At 34.7% G+C, this 26,669-nt stretch overlaps 1 protein-coding gene across 3 annotated transcripts in view; it reads left to right on the top strand.

Annotated features, from left to right (window-relative positions):
- Positions 1 to 26,669, top strand: part of LOC101082908 (protein eyes shut homolog) — a 906,892-nt gene that overhangs the window by 360,383 nt on the left and 519,840 nt on the right. For all 3 annotated transcript variants that reach the window (XM_045057713.1, XM_045057712.1, XM_045057714.1), the window contains exon 8: positions 12,359 to 12,473. In XM_045057713.1, the coding sequence (XP_044913648.1) occupies positions 12,359 to 12,473 (115 nt within the window). The remainder of the gene's footprint in view (positions 1 to 12,358; positions 12,474 to 26,669) is intronic.

Genomic DNA, 26,669 nt, shown 5'->3' with positions numbered 1-26,669 from the left:
TGACCTGAAAACACAAAGCCTGTTTAATTCTACATCCCATCTGGTAAACATCGGTCTTTCTTTCATACATGTCTGGTGTCGCATCTCAAATTTAATATATTCCATATCAATGTGTTGATTTTCAATCCCTGAATAAACGTGATATTCTGTAAGCATTCTTTAGACTTAACATTTGATTTCCCAGTGTCTATTTTAGCCCCCTTCTTGTCCATTATCAGCAAATCCTTTAAGTTCTCTCATAAATACTTTTAATGAATATGAACACTTTTATCATTATGAGGTTAACATCCTTGTTCAAGCCACAAAAAATTCTCATCTGGAACAGTTTGATACCCCTCCCCCCACTTGACCTCCTTGTTTTGACTCTTCATTTAAGTATATGGAGGACATTAAATGAAAACCTCATTAAGAAACCAGTGATTTGAGTGAGGTGATGGAACATGCAACTTCCAGGAGAAAAAATGTCCATGAGAGAGAGAGAGTACTCCATGCACAATCACTGGCCTACTGAGGTCACACTAATGAGACCAGTGTCACTGGTCTGGAAAAAGAAGGGGAAAGTCGTGAAAATGGAGAGTAAACCAGAGATGAGACAGTAGCAGTCCATGCCTGCTGCTCTAAGTCTTTGAGTGTTACTCTAAGGAAAATAGGAAGTATTACAGTGTTGCTGGCAAATGAAGAACATTGTCTTGCCTATATTATTTTAAAATGGTACTTTGTTGTGTTGAACTGTAGAGTGACACAGATAGAGGCAAAGAGATCTGTTAGGAGTTAATGTAGTAATCTAGATAGGAGAAGATAGTGATTTGGAACAGGATAGGAAAGAGAGGAATGGTAAGTGGTTGAATTATGGACACATTTTTAAGACGGAATCAATTGGATATCCCCTTATACTGGATTGAATCAAGGAGAAAAAGAGTAAATATATTAGAGGACAGATTTGCCATCATCTCAGATTTGCCATTATAGTGGTAAAACTAAGTGGCGAAACTAAGTATGAGATAGTTTGCTTCTTTATCATCTCTTCCACACAAGACAGTGTATTTGTTTTTACATATGTTACTACTCTGCCACTACCACTCAATGGGTTCCCATAACGTTTAAATAAAATATAAATTCTTTAGGGGCGCCTGGGTGGCTTGGTCGGTTAAGCGTCCGACTTCAGCTCAGGTCATGATCTCACGGTCCGTGAGTTCAAGCCCCGCGTCGGGCTCTGGGCTGATGGCTCAGAGCCTGGAGCCTGTTTCAGATTCTATGTCTCCCTCTCTCTCTGCCCCTCCCCTGTTCATGCTCTGTCTCTCTCTGTCTCAAAAATAAATAAGCGTTTAAAAAAATATTTAAAATGCTTAGAAGGCTAGCCATAAACTGCTTCTGCCTATTTCTCTACCATCATCTATGTTCCCTTTGATTACTCAACTGCTGAAACTTTGGTCTTTGAGAAGTTTCTGGAATACCTTAAGCATCGCCTATTTTCAAGCCTCCGTTATTTGTTGATCTCCTATTTAAAGGGCATTTCCCCCAGAAACTGTGGTGGTTTGATATGCACTTCATTGTGTGTTTTGCTCAAATATCTCCTCAAAATTTCTTTCCTGTCAATCTTGATAAACATTTGAAAATAGTTCTACTCAATTATTCTCTCCACATTAACTTGGCTTGTTAGCTTGCTTTCTTGATTGCTTCCTTTCAGCAGTTATCATTATCTGTAATCATAATTTTATGTATTTATGATTTTTCTCCTGCCCCCTAGTCTAACATTTATTTTTGTATTTTTTTTCTGACAGAGAGAGCATGGGAGTGGGGAGGGGAGGGAAGGAGGAGCGGGAGAGAAAGAGACTCTTAAACAGGCTCCAAGCTCAGCATGGAGCCCAATGTGGGGTTCCATCTCACAACCCTGAGATCATGACCTGAGCCAAAATCAAGAGTGGGATGCTTAACCAACTGAGACTCCCCAGGTACCCCCTGCAGTCTAACATATAGTAATGCACAGGGATCACTATTCTAATATTTTAATACTGCTTTTTTTCTCTAGGTTTGAAGTATATCATGCTATTTTTCATTAAAAAATACAGATATTTTTGTCTAATAGCATTGTTTAAGGTTTAAAGAACTATAAAAGAGGAATCATTTATTTTCTTGAGATCCAGAAAATTACTCACTTTCTCAGTTAATGCAAAAAAAGTTAAATTGATAAAATGAATAGTATATAAGTTAGGCATCTGCCTATGCCCTTACAAGTCGCAGAAGACAAGTGTATAGTGTTATTGCAAAGCTTCTATTGTAAGAATAGGTCTTTATTTACCTCAAAGGGCTTTTTCTAAGAAGTGGAATAGGTACATGACAGTGTTGAAATTGATACAAGTAACTCTGCATCAGAATTTCCATCTATAGATTATGAAACCAAAGGAGACAAAAGTAAACCACAATGCTTTCTATGTGCCAAAAAATTACAACTCATTTGTAACAGAGTGGTACAGACCCAGAAAAAAAAATGTAACAAAACCTCCTCCAAGTGTCCAAACAAGTGATAGGAGTATTTCAAGATAACAAAATCAGAGAAAATTATTTGGAGTTACTTTATAACTGCCGCCTTCCTTTTCCTAGAAGGGTATAGAGTTTGAAAGAGCCATTTCAGCAGCTAGAAAACGTTAAGCAAGAATATGCTCCCAATCCATGAGGGACACTGTTGACATGCTGTATTTGAAGCTAGCTGTTTAAAAATATCAAATAATTTTTAATTTTCAATTTTCATTTTTTGTTTTTTTCTGCAGTAGTTACTTCATTATTTTAGTGTATTACTGCAATAATTTTCCTACCAATTATTTATAACAGCATGGAACATTTCATGTTTAATTTTATTAAGTTTATATTTTCCTCAGTACTTTGAAAACTATATTTTAAAAACTTGTAGTTAAAATATGCTAAATATTTAGGTTCATTGATTTTTACATGAATTCTCTACACCTTAAAAATAAATAAATGAAACACATGCCAGTATTTCTGCATTACATGAATTATTTGTCAAAATGCTGGTGATGAAGTTTTGCTGTCATTACTCTGTTTTATCTAATGTTGTGTTCCCAAAAGAGCCTGACACTTCTCATTAAAATCAGTAGCATGTATTCCATAGGTCATTGAACAAAGTTTGGGATACTCTGTCCAAGAATCAGAATAAAGCTAATTTTCTAGTAAATATTGGCTTAATTGACAAAATGCAACCCAATAATGGAGATACATTTCAGGCAGTTAAAGGAAATCATTTCAGGAGAAAAAAGAAATGGAGAAGATAAAAATGTGTTTTATTCTCCCCTAAATTTTCCACTAAAAATATTTTATTACCATTATCTTTGCTTTTCCTTGTATCTTTTTCAGGTCCTCTGTCCTTCTATATATTATCTCCCTTTTTACCATGAAAACTAATACCTTAAACATTTTCATCACAGTTATTTATGTCCCTCTTACTCTCTAGTTTTACAAAAAATATTTATCATTTCTTACTACTTTCATATTTATTATACAACAATAGTTTTTTACAAAAAATGTAATTATACATTGTATCTTCTAAGAACATGGTGATCTGTAAGGCATTTCTTTCCCTTCTCCCCATACTTAAAACAACTGACTTCTTTGACAAAAATGGTGGCTAGACACCTCGAGCAACTATAATGAGTTTGGTCTTAGCTTCCCTGACTATCTCAACAGAAGCAATCCATGCAGATTCTCTTGCTTTGTGAGCTAGCAAGCGTTTGTAAATTAGCAGAGAGACAACAGAACAATAACCAGAAAAGAGTGGCTACTCCATCAATATAAATACTTTGACTATTTGAGGGTAGGTCAAAATCAGCCTACTTAAGTATTCTTCTCCTTTGCCATAGTTAACTAAGTTCTGAATTTAAGGACTGAAGGCTTTCAGATGTTCAGTGATACCAAGGAGGAGAGAAGCCAGATCTGTGTCCCTAAGGAAAGGACTGATGTCCTGGCTGCTTCAACTTTATTGGCCCAATTTTCCTTCCATTCACTGAAGGATACCCCACCTAAGACACTGAGTTAGCAAAGAAAAATATTGCATGCAATGGAGGCCAGAGACTTAGGAGAGGAACAGGAGTTAAAATAAAACCAATACAACTTGAGAATATTAAAATTTCTGGAGGAGAGAGAAGTCATATCAAATTAGATAACTGTAGGGGCGCCTGGGTGGCGCAGTCGGTTAAGCGTCCGACTTCAGCCAGGTCACGATCTCGCAGTCCGGGAGTTCGAGCCCCGCATCAGGCTCTGGGCTGATGGTTCGGAGCCTGGAGCCTGTTTCGATTCTGTGTCTCCCTCTCTCTCTACCCCTCCCCCGTTCAAGCTCTGTCTCTCTCTGTCCCAAAAATAAATAAACGTTGAAAAAAAAATTAAAAAAAAGTAGATAACTGTAGTCAAAATAAGTGAAAAGATTCAAGAGGAAAACACAAAGATATATGTACATATCAATTCTACAGCTAAAAAACATACTATTCAATTTCACGTAGGTGGAAAATTGAAAGGAAATTGGTGACCCAAATTATGGAAATCTAGAATGCTTTATGGAAGATTTTAAAGTAGAGAAAAGAGTAAATTTATGGGGACCTGGTTTTATCTTCATGTACATTCATGACCTAACCCTAAATTTATCATGGTTTTATGAAATAGTAATTGTCTCATGGGCAACTGTCCCTGATGCACACTTAGTAAAATAGCAAACACCTGTGCTTTCTATATACTTTAACCTGATATACTTTTCTCTTGAAATATTCTACATCCTAAGGTCTTTATTTTCTGTCATCTACCACTAAAAGATGAACCTCATGAGGGAAAACAAAACAAAACAAAACAAAACAAAAAACTTATCCATCGAATATGCACCATGGCTAGAAAAATAACTATCTACAATAGGAGCTCAAGGATTATTTATTGAAGAGCTTAATATGAATTAGTTAATGAATCATGAAAAAAATTGAATATCTTGGAGAATAGATCAAGGAGATGTAACATGTACATGATAGCCACTCTAGAAGGAGTAAAAAGAACATATGAAGGAGAAGCAATAATTAATCAAATTGTAGAATATTTCTTTGAGCTGGAGCAAGAGCTGAGTCTGAGTATTAAAAATGCTCTCTATCCAAGCTAGATTGATGATAAAAAAAAACACATAATGAAATATCTATCAAGCTTTAAGGCAGGAAAAAACAATTTACCTACAAAGGAAAAGTAACCAGTATGGCATCGCATTGTTTAATTTCAACACCAGTAGCTTCAGGATAGTGGTATAGCATTTATAGATTTAGAAAACATCTGTAGACTACGAAGAGAAAATATTGCCTCCCCCAAATCTTACACATGACTACTATATATTGGGTGGTGAGTGAACTATTTATATTTATGCAGACAATCAGAAAACTTATCATCCAGGTGTTCTATATGAAAAAGGTAACTGGAAAATATTCTTTCTAAAAATAAAATGTAGTAGAATAGAAATGTCAAAAAGGGAATATGAAGTAAAAATGAGGGTGTTGAAAAAAATGAAGATTAAAATGTGTGCTTGTGTGTGTACATGTGCATGTACACACATGTGTACATATACTCACATAGGTAAATATAAATAGATAATGATAGAATATCTAGGTACATATATAAAATAGGTGCTAAAAATAGGAGTCCTGAAACCGATGGGGCATCCAGTGGAAGAAATCTTATTTAAGGTGTAGAACTAAAAGAAATAAATTATTTGAGCAAGGTCCCAAGATTTATAAATGGAAAGGAAAGGAATGTAGACATCATGAGGAAGAACTATGGGGTTCCATAGGGAAGATTATGTATCCAGATTGATGAAACAATTAGCAATTTTTTTGCCTCCCCCCACACCAAAGTAAAGATTATGTGATTGACAATACATCAAGGAAATAGAAGGTTACCATTAGTGGAATATAAATGTTTGAGAGCCTTTCTGAACTATAAAGAGGAGAAGTACAATAAATAGCAACTGAAATCAGAATAAAAAATAATATAAGAACATATTAAATATGAGAACATATTAAAAGTATGAAGAAAATTACCAAATACTAATTGGCACTGTGTAGTTTTCTTCCTGTTAATAAATGTGAACAGGATTTCAAGTTTTGTTCATTCTGCCTTCTGAACATCTCTTCTATTTGTTTATTCTTCTCTATACTGCTATAGAGTGTATTTCATTTCTCCTATATTACTATAATAGTCCATGATTAGTCTCCAAACTACAGTTTTCCACAAACTCAACGTCCATTCTCCTGCCAGACTAGTTATAAAAGATCTAGGCATATTGAAGCAAATTTCAATTTTTAAATTGATGTCATCATACTTCAGGATCAAATCCAGATGAAATCCAGATAGTTTATATGTCATGAACACTGAGGATGCTGCAGTGGAGGCATACAGCTGTCTGATATGGAGTTAGGCAAAACTGGAGTTAAGTATGCATATTCATTAACTGCTCTTAATGGAATAATGCCTAATAAAGGCATTTAACTGTGGTCATGACTACTTGCATTTATGCATGTAAGGTAACATGTTGTACTTGGAAATGCATAGAGGAAGGAAGGAAGGAAGGAAGGAAGGAAGGAAGGAAGGAAGGAAGGAAAGAAAGAAGGGGAGAAGAAAGGAAGGAAGGAGAAAAAAGAAAATAAAAGAGGAAAGATTCTGTGAAACCCTAAAAAAAAATTTCTCTCCAAAAAGGAGAATTCATCTCAAGGGTGGGAATGAGTACCAGTACCTGGATTCATCCATTGAACTCCTGAACTCCTGATTGTAAAGAGCTATGTGTAAATCAAAGGGATCTAAGTATGCAGACTTCTGCTATGAGAATCATTTAAACGCATGGATCTCCAAGGAGGTAAAACAGTTACCTAGCTACTTTATAGCAAAAGTTTGAGTAATAGAGGTTATGAGGGAAGTAGGCAAAGCCATGGCCATTGGAAGGCTGAGAGGCAGTGTGGACTGACAGTGTTAATGGCATGCACAGTAGAAAGTTTGGCATGGTTGGGGTAGAGTAGCTGTGGAGGTATGAGCAGTAAAGTTAACACAGTGTTCTGGGAAGAGTGGCAGCTGTTGCAGTAGAGGCAGCATGGAGATCAGTGTTACAGTTCAGGCCATGGAGAATTTGAGTTTATAAAATGATCACAGTGTAAGGAGAAATAGAGGCATGAGCAGCACCATGGATTTACGTGATCCCATTATACTAGTGGATGGCAGATAATAGAAGGGAACAGCAGTTTTGAGGGTAAGCAGATGAGGCTTTACCTTAATTTCAGATCTAAAAGTTGACCTGACACCTCTTTCTCTCTCTGGAGTGTCTCAATCTCACCTTTTTTTTTTTTAACTTCAGTTAAAGAGATTTAAGATAATATTAGTCTTCAGTACAATGACGTATTACCATTGATTCATACAAAGCCTATTTCATCATTTATACTTGTTTAGTTGCTTATTTTCTTTTTACTTTTTAATGTGTATTTATTTTTGAGATAGAGAGAGACAGAGCATGAGCAGGGAAGGGGCAGAGAGAGAGGGAGTCACAGAATCTGAAGGAGGCTCCAGGCCCTGAGCTGTCAGCACAGAGCCCAACATGGGGCTCGAACTCGTCAACTGTGAGATCATGACCTGAGCTGAAGTCAGACGCTCAACCTACTGAGCCACCCAGGCACACCTAATTGTTTATTTTCTTTCATTTCAATTCTCTACTTCCAAATCTCCTGGTTTTCAGTCTTACATTTTGATACTTAGGTAACTCTTACAAATTCCTTCATGATCACCTTCTCCTTTCTCTTCTCTTGCTACTCTCATTATTCACTTTGAGCTCTAGTCGTAGAGAACTGCTTATAGTTGCCTGAGAACAAAATGTTTTGTTTCTTCTCAGTTCAAGAGTAAAATATACATTTTATGAGAGAAAAAAAAGCTAAGATGATGCTAAATTAATTATATTTAAAATATACAATGAAAATTGGAATCATTAACGTGAAACTTTTGATGACCAAGGTTTCTGAAGAAGAATGGACAATTTGGACATGAATTAGTTTCTTGTTTATAATGTCCTTGGATTATTGGTGGTATGGAAGAGTGATGGTGGGCCAGGATGGTGGATTAGGATGACCTCTTACATTAGAAGTTGTCTCCTTTCTGTAGGCGCTTTGGAATATCATGGCAGAAATATGGATGTAAATATATATTTATTACATCTGATTATTTCTTAAGATAAATTCCTAGAAATATAATTTTGTGTCAATAAATACAACATATTTTCATTTTCAAGTATGGATTTAGTGGTAACTATTATTGTTGTAAATTTTGAGTCTTTTGCATCCAAATTCTGAAAATTTTTGATGCTTGATAGATAACTAGCAAACATCTTCTTAGAATCAAGACTAACATATCACAAGAATCATCTCTTTAATAGGAATTTGAATTCTTCATTCATATAAATAAATAAGTCTAGCATCTTTTAGTTAGTTCCACTAAATATTTGTTCTATTCAACCTTTATTTTCATTCAATTTTGGCAATCTATATTTTGACATAAACTTTTTGGCATAATTGCACTAAGGAATATGTAGTGTTGTTAGCTTCCATTTGTCCTCATATTCCCTTTTGCATTTTTATTTTTGTATATTTGTGTTCTTTCTCTTGATTTCTTAATTACACATTCTGGAAAAATATATATCTCATGATCTTTTAAAGAACTGACTCTGGCCTCATTAATTGTAGTACTTTTCTCTTGATGCAAAATATAGTCAGCATAATTTTGTACTAAGACTTCATTTAAAATAAAATTATTGGGCACTGTATTTGCTTAAAATTTATGCCTGTTGTAATGTCATAGGGAATGTATCAGTAAGCCAGTATAGTTTACTTTATGAAGGTTGAAATATGAATGAAGAAAGGGTAGAAAAGCTAAATATAATAAAGTTTACAGAAAATTGCCAAATATTAGCTATTGTGTTCTGATATTCACACAAACCAGTTCATAAAATGTATCTTTGTCCTTATCAAGCTTTTAAAATATTCTGATTCACTGTGTTTTAAGTGTTTATTTTTTACATTTTCTTTCTTCCACTTTTTGTTGTATATTCCCAAATATGAATTATATACTTCTGATGGATTTGGGGGAGGGGGTGAGGTGACAATTCTGACTTTACTGTTTATATTGAACATATTTTATTTCTACGTACTTTAACATCAAAGCATTTCGTTCTTAACTCTTGGCTCCATTTTATTTTTGTTAGCTACTAAGTCACCTCCCTGTTTATATGCTATTTCACCATATTATTTTCTGTATTGTATTTCATGAAAATCATATCTAAGTTATTGAGGCAAATATTGATGCTGTTTGAAATTTCTCTTTCTCTTTCATTTATTTTTCCTTACCTTTGGAAGTTTTCATCTTCACTTGCACTTTTGTAATAGAATTTCTCAAAGCATCTGTATTATTCTAGAGTTTGCTTTTATTTCTTTTTGTTTGGTTTTATTTTCTCTGGTTTAACGTCTTTTTTTTTAGAAAGAGAGAGGAAAGGGAGAAGGGCAGAGGGAGAGAGAATCTTAAGCAGACTCCACTGCTTAGTACAGAGACTGACACAGGCTCGATCTCACCACTACTATGAGATCATGACCTGAGTCAAAATCAGGCGTCACTCACTTAACCAACTGAGCCACCTAGGCACCCCTGGTTTAAATTCTTGTGTTAAGAATAGTAGCCTTTTCTTTCCTTGCCTGCAGACTGAGTTGTTAGGATGTCATTAGGATGAGGTTCAAGAGCTCCTCTTAGATTTCAAACCATGAGTAGGAGTGGAGGCATGGAAGGTTGATATCCTGTTAACTCAACAGAAAAATTTTCTCATTATGGATTTCCTTTGCCTTTGGGTTAAACCTCCCTAGGCCAAGTATTATAAATGGTGTTTTGGGGCTTCCTTCTAGGTATGTTGTGAGGGTGCTAATACTTCGGCCCAACTTTTCATAATTAGTAAGTTCTGCTTTTTTTAGAAACATCTTTCTAGGAGTTGAAACCTGTTGATCTGATTTCATGAATGACTATAGCTCTGATCCTTCTCTTTGGAAACCATACTCCAGAATAAGATAAGTCTAAATACTACACTTGTCCTTAGTTAGTCGTCAACAGTTGGATTCATTCCCTCCCAAAGGAAAATTGAGATATGATAAGTAATACTCACCAAATCAAAATTTTAAGTCATTCTGATGTTTCCTTATTCCTGCTACTTCTGTTTTTCTACTCCCAGTAGAAATGAGTGAGAATGCTTCCTTTCATAACCAAGTGATACTTGGAGTGATTTCTGGGTTTCTAGGTAGATCCTCAGAATGAGAGAAGTAAGGTAAACATGTCCTAACAGTTTTTATTAATGGAGTAGCAAATATAATGCATATAAAGTTAGACCATACTTAATTTTAATAACATCTCTAAAACTAGTCATATGACCAAAGTAAATCTCTTAACTTCTCTGAGTTTGTTTCTTAATTTAATATAGTGGTAATAATATGTATCACATATAAGGATTTTATAATCCATACAAATGGACCTTATATGGTGTTTATAAGGATTAAATGTGAAAATAAGAAAATAGTGTGAAAATAATTAAACTAGTGGCTGGAACATAGTAGGTGCTAAAAAATGGATGGCATTGCTGACACAACGGAGGGAATGATTTAATTCTACAAGTTGAAAGTGCCATGCTGTGCCTTGAACAGCAGGGAAAGAGAATTACTAAGTATTTTACTGATGCTGTTTCCATTAAACTGTGTCAACATGGCCTTTGATTCCTTCTTTTATGAAATTCTCCTGTGTTCTTAAAATAAACTTGAAATAATTAATATATTGTACAATTTGCTTCATTATTAAATCAGCTTAAAACAACTTTGTCTTAAAAGTATTATTTCGGTCTTAAAATCACTAGTATCCACTTTAGAGAGACACATCATCATTTAATTTGGTGCTCCATTCACTTTTGATAGAAAGTTTACCAAATGTGATTTAAAGTACAGGAATATTTCTCACAAATTAATAAGTGAGGGCAAAGAAAGACAGAACACCGTGTGTTCTTAGCATCTTATTGATTGCAGCTCATGAATTGAAGTAAACTGGTATCTAGATTTGTTTGTGCATGTCTCAACCTATTGATAGAGATGCTATCAGCCAGGGATGCCTGGGGAATCACCCAGGCCAATACCACTTGTGGCAGCTTCTGCATATGTTTCCCCCACAGGAGCCAATGTTATGGCTAGACTGCCCCCTGTGGCTCGTATGATTGCAAGATGCACTTACCATCAGGGATCTTTGAGAAACAAGGTTTAACATTCCCAAGTTCTGGGGGGTACAAAGCATGCCCGCAGGCCAGCAGCCAAGTTGCTGGCAGAGAGAGAGAGAGAGAGAGAGAGAGAGAGAGAGAGAGAGAGAGAGGAAATACATGGAGCTAGGTTTCTGCTTTCATTGGAGTCCAGAGTGGGGTGTCTGCAGTTTCACAGATTCATTCTTTACTGGTGAATTTAGAATGAAAGAGTGAGAATTAGGGAGTGGGAAAGGAAATGCAGGGTCACTCAGGGGGTCAGTTATTTAGTTACACAGAGTTTGTTAAAAGGGAACTTCATGGGAAGGGAAGGCCTGGCTTCTGATCTAGTTGTGTAGCTAGTAGCTGTGTCATACAGCTGGCAAAACATTTACTAGGGATGGATGTCTGAAGTGGATGCCTTGTCAATCAAAAGATTGATGTCAGGCATTCTCATTATAATCAAAAAAGCTTATTCCTAGGCATTTACACTACAAGATTGCTTTATTTTTTTTTTAAAGTGAGGATGAACATAAATAAGTCTCTGCAATTAGCCCAATTGTGGCCATACCATTACTGTTCAATGTAACTCTCTATGCTATGTCTCAAATTCATGTGTGTCATCGGATCCTTGTAGCAAATCATCAGTGGAGAATGGCTTTACTAAGCATTAGAAATCTCACCTGTCATCTTTCTTTTTCACATTTTAATAATGGTCTTATTTATTCCGATAGTTTTCTAAAACCTGTATTTTATTGTTAAGTATTCAATTAGGCCTAAGCTTATTTTACTTTTAAATTATCAAAAGATGATATTAAGGCTATTAAATAAATAGCCTTTCCTGGAGAAATTATCAGATTCTCACTAAATAGATAACTAAGAACAGAAATATACATAGACAAAATTAATGGTTGAAAATATCAGGTAGTAATATGCCTTGTATGTGATTTAAACAAAGCATTATTATTTTTGTCAGATTGCTAATAGACTTTTGTGATAATATTTACATTGTAACTTTTCCTATTTACATGGATGTATTTACAGTTGTTTGCTAGGATTTACTGGAAAAAACTGTGAGAAAGTAATTGACCACTGTAGACTGCTCAGCATCAACTGTCTGAATGAAGGATGGCATTTCAATATAAGTGGAAGATTCAGAGTAAGTAATTTCATACATGGCAGAGTAATTTAGCACTTGAAAATACAATAGCTTCAGGCAGTCTGTATTTCAAATGCTTTTATTAATCTAAGCCAGAGAATTATATCCTTATAGGTATATTTAACCATGACTTCTATAAATTTAGTAGTAGACATGTTTAACTTATAAGAATTATGTAGGAAGGGCATTAATAAGAGTTCTAGTAAGTGTGTTTATTGTAAAATAAGTATATAGTTAATTGAATCCTGGTGATATATCTCTGTATATATAAAACCACAGTCACTAATGCCTTAGCTCTTAAATTAGATGGAGAATAAAATTAGTCTTGGAGTTACAATATACAAATATGCTCTTTTTTGGTGGATAGTTTTTAAAATGACTTTACAAATACACAATGGGTGTGCTGCACACAATGTAAGGCATAACCTACAACTCAGCATTTCCACTTTTAGTATGTTTCCTGGAGAAATTATCAGGTGTGCACTGAAAGAGACATAGAAGAATTTTCATGGCAAACCTGAAACAAACTAAAGCCTATGGATAGGACAGTGGGTAAATTCATCATGGCGTAGTCACACTGTGGAATTATGATGAGTGGTTAAAATAAGTGAACGATAGTGACATGTATTATTACTTCATAAGTATCAAACATAATGTTGAATTTTAAAATCTTATTGAAGTCTGGTAGATATATACATAGTCTGATAATGATTAGTTATTTTTTAACTATTTAAATATTTTCTGATTATGTAAATATATAGCAAAAATATAAATACATATATCAGAAATACACACACTGGCTTTACTAGAAGAGTTCTCCAAGGGGACAGGTGGGGAAAGAAATCAGGGAGGGTACAAAGCAAACTTGAAATCTGTTTATGATGCTTTATTTCATTTTTTAAAAAAAGTTTATTTATTTCTTTTGAGAGACAGAAAGAGAATACACGAGCAGGGGAGGGACAGAGAGAGAGAGAGAGAGAGAGAGAGAGAGAAAGAGAGAGAGGGAGAATCCCAAGCAGGCTCCATGCTGTCAGCATGGAGCCCAATGCAGGGCTTGATCCCACAAGCAGTAGGGTTATGACCTGAGGCAAAATCAAGAGTTGGACACTTAACCAACTGAACCACCCAGGTGCCCCTATCATGCTTTATTTCTTAAAACAGTTCTGGCAAATGAGGGTAGGATTATGGCCTTTTATATTTTTCTTTAAATACAAAATTTTTTTTTAATTTTTTTTTTTAACGTTTTATTTATTTTTGAGACAGGAAGAGACAGAGCATGAACAGGGGAGGGTCAGAGAGAGGGAGACACAGAATCTGAAACAGGCTCCAGGCTCCGAGCTGTCAGCACAGAGCCCGACATGGGGCTCGAACTCACGGGCCGCGAGATCATGACCTGAGCCGAAGTCGGCCGCTTAACCGACTGAGCCACCCAGGCGCCCCTAAATACAAAATATTTTAATGAAATATTTTTTTAAGTGATGAAAAGCCAACTTATGGAATGAATCATGGACAAATTTATATGTATACATTTGTCTACTGCTGGAAACATGCTAAAATATAATAGTGTTACTGTACAATAATATACAGGATTAGAACATAATATTTATTTTGCATCTGTAATACCTTAGATATTATAGCATATCATTTATAGTCATTACTTCATTTGATCTCATTGATTTCATATTTAATTTTCTTTTTAACACCCAGGGCTTATCCCAACAGGTGCCCTCCTCAATGACCATCACCCACCCTCCCCACACTCCCACCCCCCATCAACCCTCAGTTTATTCTCAGTTTTTAAGAGTCTCTTATAGTTTGGCTCCCTCCCTCTCTTTTTTTTTTTTTTCTACCCCTCCCCCATGGTCTTCTGTTAAGTTTCTCAGGATCCACACAAGAGTGAAAACATATGGTATCTCTCTTTCTCTGTATGACTTTTTCCACTTAGCATAACACTCTCCAGTTCCATCCACGTTGTTACAAAAGGCCATATTTCATTCTTTCTCATTGCCAAGTAGTATTCCATGATCTACGCTTAAATACCATTCAATTTATAGAAACTTAAAAATCTGTTGAGCTTTTAATATTTAAGTTCATACATTTTGATACGGAGGGATTAAGATAGATTTAAACTTACTCTATGGAACTCCAGAACTCATACTTTTAGATACTATATGCATACCTACTTTCAGTACAATGTACTAGCACTTCTTTTTCCTTTAAAATATATTTACCCTTTCCTTAATAGGAGATTGTCTAATTGAAATGTCTCTCCTACTTTGGTTTTAATTTCTTTTATATTACTTATGTTTTGGGTTTTCATTTCTGTTTTGTTTCAAGATAGTCTCTGAGCATTTATCCTGACGTTTATTTTTAATTTTCTCTTCCTCCACCATCATTTCTCTGTAGCAAATCTCACCTATTCTAGTGTCTCAACAAGTTATGTTACTGACTCTGAATCCAGTTTTAATTTATTTTTTAAAGAGCTTGACTGAACTTATCACCTTGACAAATCTGCCTTCTCAGTAATTCTACCTTAAATTAATGACTTCCATTAAATAAAATATTAGCAAGAAAGGAATACTATAGTTTTTCTCACTGGGTTAAAATTTAGATGATGATGAAAATAATATGCATTACTAATGGTCTTAACAATAGAATATTGCTTCAGATATATAATTTTCCTTACTGATTAATAATCATGGTTATGGCTATACTGAAGTTCTGAAATAGTTTATATTTAAGTTAAGTAATTTAAAATTTAATGTGTATTCACAAATGTATTGTTCATATTGTGTAATGGTTATGAATGGTGGTAATTAACACTATTTTTCATGATATTTAAGTTCACTGTAATATATTAAAGAAAACAAAATGTATATTCAAATTATTTTTGGAAGTAAATGCAAAATGCAATTTTTAAGTTATAATATTTTTTTGGAATTTTTTAAATGACATTTTTTCCACTTTGATGTTTGTGTTACTAATTTTTGAACATGTCAAACAATATCAGAGTTTTATATGTTAAACTATAACATTTTAAGGAGAGATATAAACTATTCCTTCTCCTTAGAGAAAAATATATTTACATTCAGAAGGAAGGAAAAGAGAGGGTATAAAACAAGTAAATAGTAATATGATATACTTAAATCCAGCTATATCCAGGATCACAGTAAATATAAACTGATTACACACTTCCATTAATAGGCAGAGATATTACTAATGGCATCTGAAACAAACTCAAATATTTAAAAGATACTTATTTCATATAAAAAGACATGTTGAAAGCAAAATAATGAGAGAGAGATATTATATAAAAACTAAATGAAGTAAAATAATGAGAGAGAGATATCATGTAAAAATTAAGCAAAATAAATACTGGTTTAGTCTTATTAATAACAAATCTTCATTACATGTTGATTTCAATGTAACAAACTATTAAAAATGACTTTATTTCATAAACATAAGCAGGTCAACTAATCATATTGAATTGTACATTTAATAACAGAGCTTCAAAATATATGAAGCAGAAACTGACATAATGCAAAAGAGAAATAAGTAAAACTACACTTATACTTGAGATGTGAGTACCTCCCATTCACTAATCGGTACAATAAATAGACAGAAAATCAGTAAAGATATACAAAATGCAGATGGTCCTATCAATCCACTTGGCTAAATGACAACAAAATGTAACACACAATAGTTGCAGATTATTCTTCTCAACAACACACAGACCTTATTCAGAGGCCTATTTCATTACAGGGAGCAGAGGGACTCAGCTGGGACATTTCCCATGTGCCTCCAGAGAGACCTCTTTATGGAGGGGGGCACATTTTTCCACATTGACTTAATATGTTTACACTCTTAGGCCTCTTTTTCTTTCCCTCCCCACCAAACCCATAAAGAGTCCAGAACCTTTTTTTCAAGGCTCCTTAGCAATGAGAAGTTTCCTTCATCTGTGCTGCATTCACTGGGACTCTTGCCCCATTTTGTTCCACAGGGGGAAAAATGTCTGGTACCACTTTGTTGCTGTTGATGGCACTGTGATGGTAAGTGAATAGAGGCTTGAATATTACTACTTTTATTAAGCTCCACGTCTTAATCACCTTGGCACTTGATTGCTTGCCAAGAAATTAAAAAATACTCTGTCATAGTGGAGCATATTTGTTACTTCATGCAAAACTATATATATATTTTATTAGTCATTTTTAAAGAAAAAACAATAAATTTAGACACTAGATTTTTATAGATAATCTTTAGATAAAAAAGCAAGTGGAAAATAAACGCACTTTTAAAATGTTCAAACTTTCTAAAAATCAACGAAATATCATTTGAGGCAATATGGACCTATCATTTTATACTTCTGCATTAAAACCCAAAAGTATACACACTTAATGAGACAGCTTTTTCACATGTATTTGGGGAAAATAGGACTGCCAGTTGGAAATTTAGAGCATATACCTAAGTTTTTCCATCTGTAATAATTCAATTTTTAGAAATCCCAAAGTAAGAAAGCAGAATTATATTAAGCATGTATAGAAAATATTCACTATGTTATTATTTATTTTAGAATAAAAGTAAACAAATTAAGCAAACAAGAATAGCTTAAAATTAGAATGTATCCCTATAATAAAATATGCATCTAATTTAGAGTATGTTTTTGAACTGTATTATGATACTTGTAAATTACTCAGATCATAATGTTTAATGAGAAATGGCTATATTATTCTAACTTTAATTTGGGGTTAGATGTGTATATATAAGGTATTTAGCTTCTTGTAACAAAGTAAACTATGTACTTTCTGAATTGTGGGACTGGTCAATAGGCATGTCAGCACTACTCCCACAGAGATTATCCATTGGACTTCACCTCCTTGAGTGTTCAGACATCATGAGAGATTATATGTCAAGACCCCAGTCTTTTTCAGGCAGTAAGAAGTGCGGGGAGCAGGGGAAGCCAGTTAGATGGTACATGGTGGTGTAGCTTCTGATGTCTTCTGTCCCCATAATCACTCAGCATTTTGTAATATCTCAATAAATATAAATTTCTTCTATATATTTGAATTGACTTAATAGAAAGAGTGAATTATCTGAGGCCTGCAACCTATGTAGTCTAGGGACAAGTTAATATACACAGAGACAGGGAAACAGGGAACTAGAGAGAAAATCATGGGGCTGAGAGGCTCTGAGTCAAAATCCAGATCTAAACACCAAGGTTAACCAGAGTTGCGATGGCCAGTGAAGCCTGAATGATATTTGTATCGTACAGATGTGTATAATAAGGGTTAAAAGAAAATAAACCAACAACCTGGCAGTGGTTTACCCCTGTTAATGGAATTAGACTAAAATTATAATCAGAAAAAATGTTTTATTTTTTTGAATATACATTTAATTGGAGTATTATGAAGAATAAAACATATTCCATAACAACTTTGACATTGAAAAGTTTATATTAAATGCAACAGGCTCGACAATATTAGGAGTAAAAAAAAGAATGTAGGTCAGAACTTTATTAATTCTAAGCCATGCTCTTCATCATGAGTTAAATTTCCCTTTTTTCAATTCATTTTCTCTATAATTAAAGTGGCAAAATGATGCTGAACCTTCTCATTGAAATTATGATGAGGAATTTCTAATCAAGCAGTTTCACAATGTCAATATTAATCTCAATATTAATAATATAAATAGCTCCCATGGTAAAACAATTGTTACTTCCCAAATGAGAGTCAGATTTCTCATAACCACAAAAACGAAGTCACTGAAAAAAATTAAGAGCTCATAGTGAAAAAAGGGTAAAAAACTATTCTTATTGTCATTTCGTGTTTATAAAAATGAATAGCGGCACCTGGGTGGCTCGGTTAGTTGAGCGTTCTACTCTTGATAGTGACTCAGGTTGTGATCCCACAGTTTTGATATACAGTCCTGCATCGGCTCTGGTTGAGCATGTAGCCTGTTTGGGATTCTTTCTCTTCCCTCTCTCTCTGCTTCTCCCCCAGTCATGCATGCATGTACTCTCTCTCTCTCTCTCTCTCTCTCAAAATAAATTAATTAATATCTTAATATTAAATTAAAAATAATCGGATGACTGGGTGGTTTAGTCAGTTAGGTGTTGAACTTCAGCTCAGGTCATGATCTTACAGTTCATGAGTTTGAGCCCCACATCGGGCTCTGTGCCAACAGGTTGGATCTGGAGTATGCTTTGGATTCTGTGTCTCCCTCTTTCTCTGCCCCTCCCCTGATTGTGCTCTCTCTGTCTCTTAAAAATAAAATAAACATTAAAAAATTGTTTTAAAAATTAAAAAATGAACACTAAATTAAGAAATATGATTGATATTATGCACACTATAAAGCTAGAATATAGACACTATGCAATTAAATACTATTTTCATTGCATCATACCAATGATTCAGGATTTCTTTGCCTTAGAGTTTCAATGATTTACTAATAAATTTAATTTAATTTTTGATACATAATATACACAGAGCCATAATTTCTGGTCTGTGCCTATTCAAATATTTTATAACATTCTGATTTTATGCCAGATTTGTTGCTGTTGCTTTTTATACCATCAAAGAAAATGCCATGAGAGCTTTATACACTGGTCCTTTGGTTCTCTTCTTTTATAACTGGTTCAGGGATGCAGATATAAGGATGCAGTTTATGTTTTATCTCATCTTTTTAAGTTTCCTGTAAGGTTTCATTGGGGAACCAACAAAAAAAAAACAAAATTTAAAACTCATCTAGTTTAACTTTACCATCTGTTTCATTCCTCTTTTCTATTTCTATCCTCTAGTTAAATCTTTTTTTTTTTACAATAATTTTCAACAAGCGTGACTTATGCAAACTCACACTGAACACTGAAAGAAGTAAAGCTCAAATTAGAATTCCATATGAATACAATTTGCATTTGGGGTGGGAGTTAGAGTTTTAAAATTATAGTTGCAACAACAGAAAATCTAAACAGAATATTCCTCTCACTCTTTCCCTCTCTCCCTCTCTCCCTCCCTCCCTCCATCTCTCTCCGTCTCTCTCTCTCTCTCTCTCTCTCTCTCTCTCTCTCTCTCTCTCTCTCTTTCTCTCTCTCTCTCTCTCTCTCTCTCTCTCTCTCTCTCTCTCTCTCTCTTTTGCATTCACACACACATACCCAGACGGATTTGAAAGCTTACAACATTAAACTTTCCAGGGGCTAGATCAGGTAAGTATTTAACCAGAGGCTCAATGTGATCATATTCCTTCTAGCTCACACTAAAATAGCAACAGTTCCTTTAAAGTCCTTAGAAGAACCGAAGCATGCTCTCTCCTGGCCTCAGGGCCTTTATCTTGAAGATTTTGACTCAAATTTCTGATTTGTGGGGTTTTCCATTCTGTTTAGCTATTTTCTAAATGTTTACTTTTTCAGTAAGTTCTTTCATAGACATCCAACTGAAATGCTAAATACTCACTTCTGGTCCATACACGTTATCTCCTTTTCATATGTTTTTTCTTAATAAATGCCATTCAGTTTCCCAGATAACAGTATAGTTCTTCACATATCTTTTTCATGGTCTATAAGAGTATATTATGATGAAATTTAAGCTCTATATAGGTAAATACCTTTGTTTCTTTGTACTGGACTTAACTTCTTTCAGAGAAGGCAGCAAAATTTCAGCAAAAGCAAGTCATTCCAAATGTAGTAGATAGGAGCCTATTTGGAGAGATGCTTCTATATAGGAAGAGTAAAGTTTTCATAAATTGACCAACAGGAGGTCTCTCTTAGTAATGGGGTCGTCAAAGCTATCTTGACGTGGGATCTGGGGGGAGATACATGTCGTGAAGGTAGAAAGAAATGTAATGCACAAAATACCCTCAATGTTGTTTTTTATGTAAAAAATGATAAAAAGTCAACAAATCAAAGAAAGGGACATTGGATAAGCTAAAGTTAAACATTGGATAAGTTAAGTTATGAACACTTAAAAATATTAGTTTGCACACATATACAAAATGGAAAAAAATCTAAAATTGACACTATGATCTGCTGATGAAGCCTAATAAGTTGAACAGAAAAGCTGAAACTTCCTCCTACTGGCCTATAACTATTCTAAGCTAATAAGGTACCTTGTAATTGTACCCTCAACCAGAAAATACACCAACATGTTCATTCTTTATCAGTCCTCAGAGACATTTCTTCAGGATTAAAGAATGGATGGGTAGTACCATAGTTTGTGGTGAGAGATATAGACATCTCTGGAAAAGAATAGGTAAGATCAGATACAAAAGCTCCCTGGAGCAATCGACTATAATGTTTGCCCACCGGGGGATACTTGGCAGTGTCTAGAGACATTTTTTGGTTGTCACATAGAGATTGAGCCTGCTACTGCTATCTGGTGGATAGCGACCAGGTTTACTGCCAAATATCCTGAAATGCACGTGACAGCCCTCCACAACAAAGAAATATCAGGTTAAAAATATCTGTATTGCTGTGGTTCAGAAAACCTGCCTTAGAGGAAATTTAGTCTGTGAAAGTTGGAAAACAATAAAACTTGTGCACAGAAAGAAAAACAGACTTCATGAAAGTTAAAGAACCTCAGACCCATAGCATAAGATAGAATTCCAGAGTGAGAAACCTTTTTTTCTAGTTTATGTGAGCTCCACAACTGAGTTAGGTACATACAGTAGGTTAAGTCAAATTGTTTTCCTGTCATTTTTCTTCCTTTCTTGCGAACAGACTCATTGCTTTCAGTTCAGAAAGAAGAATATATGCTGGTTGGTTACAAACTCTGCTTGTTTTTAATTTTTTTAAAGTTCATTTATTAATTTTTTGAGAGGGAGAGAGAGGGAGAGAGAGGGAGAGACAGTATGAGCAGGGGATGGGCCAGAGAAAGGGAGACACAGAAGCTAAAGCAGGCTCCAGGCTGTAAGCTGTCAGTGCAAAGCCTGACACAGGTCTCGAACCACAAACCATGAGGGCATGACCTGAGCTGAAGTTGGTCGCTTAACCAACTGAGCCACCCAGGCACCCCACAAACTCTGCTTTTTAACCCTTTCCTCTGAAATACTGAATTAGATTAAATTTGTTTGATTTTTTCTGCTCATTATATTATTGAATATTTGGATGAAAAAATAGGTTAAGTAGCATGAAATGTGTGATAAGAATGAGTTCTCTCTACTTTGTTTTTAAGGAGAGGGGAGACAGGAGTAGGATTGAGTCATTGAACTGCTTGATGGAGTTTTAGGAAAGTTATATAATCAGGGTGCACTTCAATAATCTTCTGATCCATGTCTTATACCTCAGAGACTGTTATTCCTTTGCTCTTCTCTCTCTTTCGTAGACATGTTTCTCAATGGCTTTCTCTCTCTGCTTCATTAAGTGGGTAATTTATCCCATCCCTGTTGGACAGTTTTGGTGGGGAAGTTGACTATTGCCTGAAATAGTGTTTGAAAGAGAATAGTGGCCTCACATTAGCTTTAATCTTGTAAGTCTTTTCCTGTGCATATAGTACTTCTTTATTTTAGTTCTTCAATATATTTTAATCATTTGAATCACACTCATATTTTCAATAAGAAAGCACAAACAACATGTTTTGACTTGGAATGATCTTTTTTCAAGGAATACACAAAAAAACCTGTTCCTATATGTTTAACCAATCCTCAAAAGATTTTATTGTTCTACATTGTTAGTCAAAAAAGTGGTAGAAACTTTTTGTGTTTAGACTAACATCATATTATCTGAGTCGTCATGACTTTGCCTTCCTAGGCAGCAAGTGATAATAAAGCAACAGGTGCTCCCATCTTAGAAGAACTAATAGAAATTTAAGTTACCACACAGCTTCAATTATATGTCAAGAACTTTGTGTTCAGAAAACATATGGGTGTCTTAATAGTAGTTCTAGGACAAAAATAGAGATACTCAGGAATTAGTGCTTATGTCACTGTCACTTCTAGATACAGAGTACATATGTAAGTTAACTGATTTACAACAAGTAATACATTGTAATTCCATATATTTTCTGTATGATTATAATAATTAGTACTAGCTATATAATAGTGATGAATAAATTTAAATGATGAATATATTCAAAAATTTCTCCCACATTAAAAAATTGATTTAATTTTATTTTGTACTATTATCAGTTTATAAGAAAAAGAATGAAGGGAGTTTCAAGCACATATTTTATAATTTATTTTTCCTACTTGCATCCGAATTTTTATATCAAGTGACAAAGTAAATTAAAACAGCCTAATTATAAGAGGTGAACAACTTAATTAATCTAAACTAGTGCAATCCCTGTGAATGGTTGAAATGTTCATATTTAAAGGAAACTAATATAAACACTTTAAATACCTTAGAAAATCAACAGATGTCAACAGGTCTTTCATAATGAAACAAAAAGGAATAGAAGAAAAAATCATGAAGTTATTACAATTTAAAATTTTGCCTCTTGTAATTAAGGAAAAATCATTGGTGAAGCTATTTTTCGAAAGTGGTTATTTATGTGAATCTCATTTATTATGTTTTGAATCTCTAAGAAGGAACTTTCCTCTCAGAGTGCTCATTAACAGAAGTTAGAGCCATAGTATTTGTAGATATGCGAAGGCTAAATACCTAAAAAGAGGTATCAAAAGTACATGTGAATTTAAATTGAAGGCATAGCTTTCATGAACAGTTTCAGGGAAATCCAGAGTATGGTTGAGTGAAGAAAGGCACCCCAAAATGCCATGTTCTAATTCCTAGAGCCTATCAATATCATCTTACATGGAAAAAGAGACTCTGAAGATGTGATCAAGACAAGGATTTGATGTATTGTCCTGGATTATCCAGATAGGCTTCATGTAATCACAAAGATCCTTATAAGAGGGCTACAGAAGGAGTCTGAGACCATGAAAGTGATGTGATGATGGAAGCCGAGATTGTAATGATGTTCTTTGATGGTATAAGGGATTGCTCATGAGCCAAGGAATATAGGAAACCACTAGAAGGTGAAAAATGAAGGAAACAGATTCTCCCCTCAGAGCCTACAGAAGCAGCTAGCCCTCCTGAATCCTCACTTTATCTGAGTAGGACTGATTATGGACTTCCAACCTTCATAAATATAAGAGAATAAACATTTTAAATTACTAGGGTTATATACTTTATTATGGCAGCAATTGGAAAGAAAAAGAGATTTCCAAGAAAAGTTATTCTACACACAAATATTTTCTAGCTGAAAATGATTAGAGAAACTCCCTAACTGAAAACATACATGACCTATGACCATAGGTCCTCTCCAAAAGATTGCCATGAAACACAAAAATAAGTCACTCTAGATTTATTTGTAGAGGCCATTTCTAGTTTTAGTTGAGTTTTAGGGCTGTCTGTAACTAATTGACACAGATGAATCAGTGAAGGTCAGAAAAAAAAAAAAACAAGATGATTGGTTGGTTCTGTATCTTAGAAGCAATGGACTCATCATTCATTGGTTAAAATTCTGTGTTTACTCTGAAATGGTGGGCATGCTTATGGGTCCATTTGTCACTTAACTTAGGAAACAGCAGGCATGCTCATAAAGTGAGATCTTGTCTTTTAACATTTTGCTCTCCCATTAGTCACTCAGACAGGAATAGCCCCAGCTAATGTATCCTGCATGTATACATGACTTACTAATTTATCACCCACACCAGGACACATTGGCAAACTAAACGGGGTCCTATCAATTTTTTGTCTGGTATAACAGGCTTTGAACTAGGGCCGGTTTATATATGGAACACTGTTTAACTGGTATTTTTCCCAATTTTTATAAATTGTGATCTATATGATTCTGATATTATCTTTAACAAATTATGAAGTAATATTTTCACCTAGAACTCTAAGAAGCCAATGGAAGAATTAATGAAAAATGAGGTAATCCACACTACAAAGTGAGAGACATATATAATTTACTAAATGTCCAATGTCTGAAGATAGATATAATCATAGGTAATCACAGATGCCCATGTATTAACTATCTTTCATTCTTCTTCAGTAAGTTTTGGTGAAATCTTTAGTCAGGGATCTCTACCCTTCTTATTTGTGCCATGTCACTAGCTGTTCTCATTGAAATAGTGTTTATTGAAAACTACTTTGTAGGAACTCTGTACATAGGCATACACTGCTGAATAAGACAGGTCATAGTCCTATCTCATGCTTTACATTAATCAAAGTTTAGGTTTGATTATTGTATTCATGTATTATAAAGAAAGATTAAAAAGGAATGAAATCTTGCCATTTGCAAAGATGTGAATGGAGCTAAAGAGTATTCTACTAAGCAAAATAAGTCAGAACTTATGAAATCACATATGATTTCATTCATATGTGGAATTTAGAAAATGAAACAGATGAACATGGCGGGGGGTAAGAGAGGCAAACCAAGAAACATACTCTTAACTATGGAGAACAAACAAGGTTACTGGAGGTGAGGTGGGCAGGGGGATGGGTTAAATGAGTGATGAGTATTAAGGAAGTCAACAGTAATGAGCATTGGGTATTATATGTAAGTGATGAATCACTGAATTCTGCACATTAAACTAATATTACATTGTATGTTAACTAATAAAAATTTGGACAAAAAAAGGATTATTTCTTCAAACTGACAGCTGAATACTTAGATATAGGCTTAATGTTAAATATTTTTCCTATTTCATTTCCCCAGCTCTTAATAATCCTTTCTTACCTGAATTCTTTGGTTGGACAGAAAAGTTCAGGGAATGGGAATTGCATGCAGATGAGTGGTCACAATAGGAATGTTGTAGTTCCAGAGGGAATAGAAGTGACAGTATTTTTGTTGGCTGTTGCTATTATATTTTGAATTTGCTATTGGCAAATCTGGGTCAGTCCCTAATTATTCTTACATCTCTTGTGAGAACATTTGCTTCACTAATTCTTTGTCAGTTACCAAATACTTTCAGCCTAGTGATCACCTGAAGTCCTAACTCTATCTTTCCAGCTGCCCTACACAAAGTTAGTATGTTTTTGCAAGCAATCTTTCTTAATTTACCCAAAATTTCTTCTGACAATATGCTGATGACTGGAACTCTTTACAATGAGGTGCAAAGTTTAATTACATAATTGTAACAAAAAGGCTTAATATGGACTGTCACCCAGTTAAATTTTTATGCAAAGAAAATTAAAATTACTCACCTCATTTGAACAGTGAATATAGAAATCAGGATACATAAATTAAATTTCAGTTTTAAAAAACTAGGTGCCTCTCTTCTTACTCTGCAAACTTCTAATTGGCCAACCACATTGTTTTAATACATGCATTCTGTCTCTTTAGTAATGATGTTGAGGACTCAGTGATGTTTTCCAAGGTGAATGAGCTGAACTTTAAAATAAACCGAATTGACCCAGAGAAGTACATTGTCCCTAATCTCCTCATTAAAACTGATATAGGGACACCTGGGTGGCTCATTTGGATAAGCGTACAACTTATCCGAACTTTTGGCTGAGGTCATAGTCTCACAGTTCATGGATTTGACCCCATGTTAGGCTTTGTGCTGACAGCATATGGAGCCTGCTTGGAATTCTCTATCTCCCTCTCTCTCTGCCTTTCTCCATGCTCATGCTTCCACGTGTGATTTCTCTCTTTCTGTCTTTCTGTCTCTGTCTCTGTTTCTCTCAGTAAAAAATAAATAAACTTTAAAAAAAAAGACCCCTGATATACAAAGTAAATATAAGAAAGACCTGAAGGGGCACTTAAGGAGGGGAGGGGTCAAGATGGAGTAGCAGCATAGAAGTTCTCTCATTCCTGAAGTATAGCTAAATCAGCACCAAACCATTTTGCACACCTAGAAAATTAATCTGAGGACTAACACAACAATCTGCATAACTCGAGCCACAGAACTCAGCAGGTATGTGGTGCAGAGCTATGAACTGGGGGAGAGACAAGCAGTGGAGGATAGGCAGCTCTTTTTGCAGAGAGAGGACAGAGAAAGAGGGGAGAGTGCAGGAAAAGCACTTTCCCCACCAAAAGTGTCTGAAAAGGGAAAGAAATAACCACAGCTGACAGAAAGGGAGAAAGGAGAAAGGAGAGGGTCTCAATACTATTAGGACTCTATAAACAGGGGAGAGCAGAGTCAGAAATTCTACATCTCAATACCTGGCCACACTCGGGTGGCAAGAGCGAATATTCAGGAGCAGGCAGCAAGGTCCAAGGGGTCCACAGAACTCACAGGGAGAGACTGTTACCCTGGTAGGAGGGC

The sequence above is a fragment of the Felis catus genome, chromosome B2 (genome assembly GCF_018350175.1).
Source record: "Felis catus isolate Fca126 chromosome B2, F.catus_Fca126_mat1.0, whole genome shotgun sequence".
Classification (NCBI taxonomy): domain Eukaryota; kingdom Metazoa; phylum Chordata; class Mammalia; order Carnivora; family Felidae; genus Felis; species Felis catus.
This window is presented reverse-complemented; position numbering and strand designations above follow the sequence as displayed.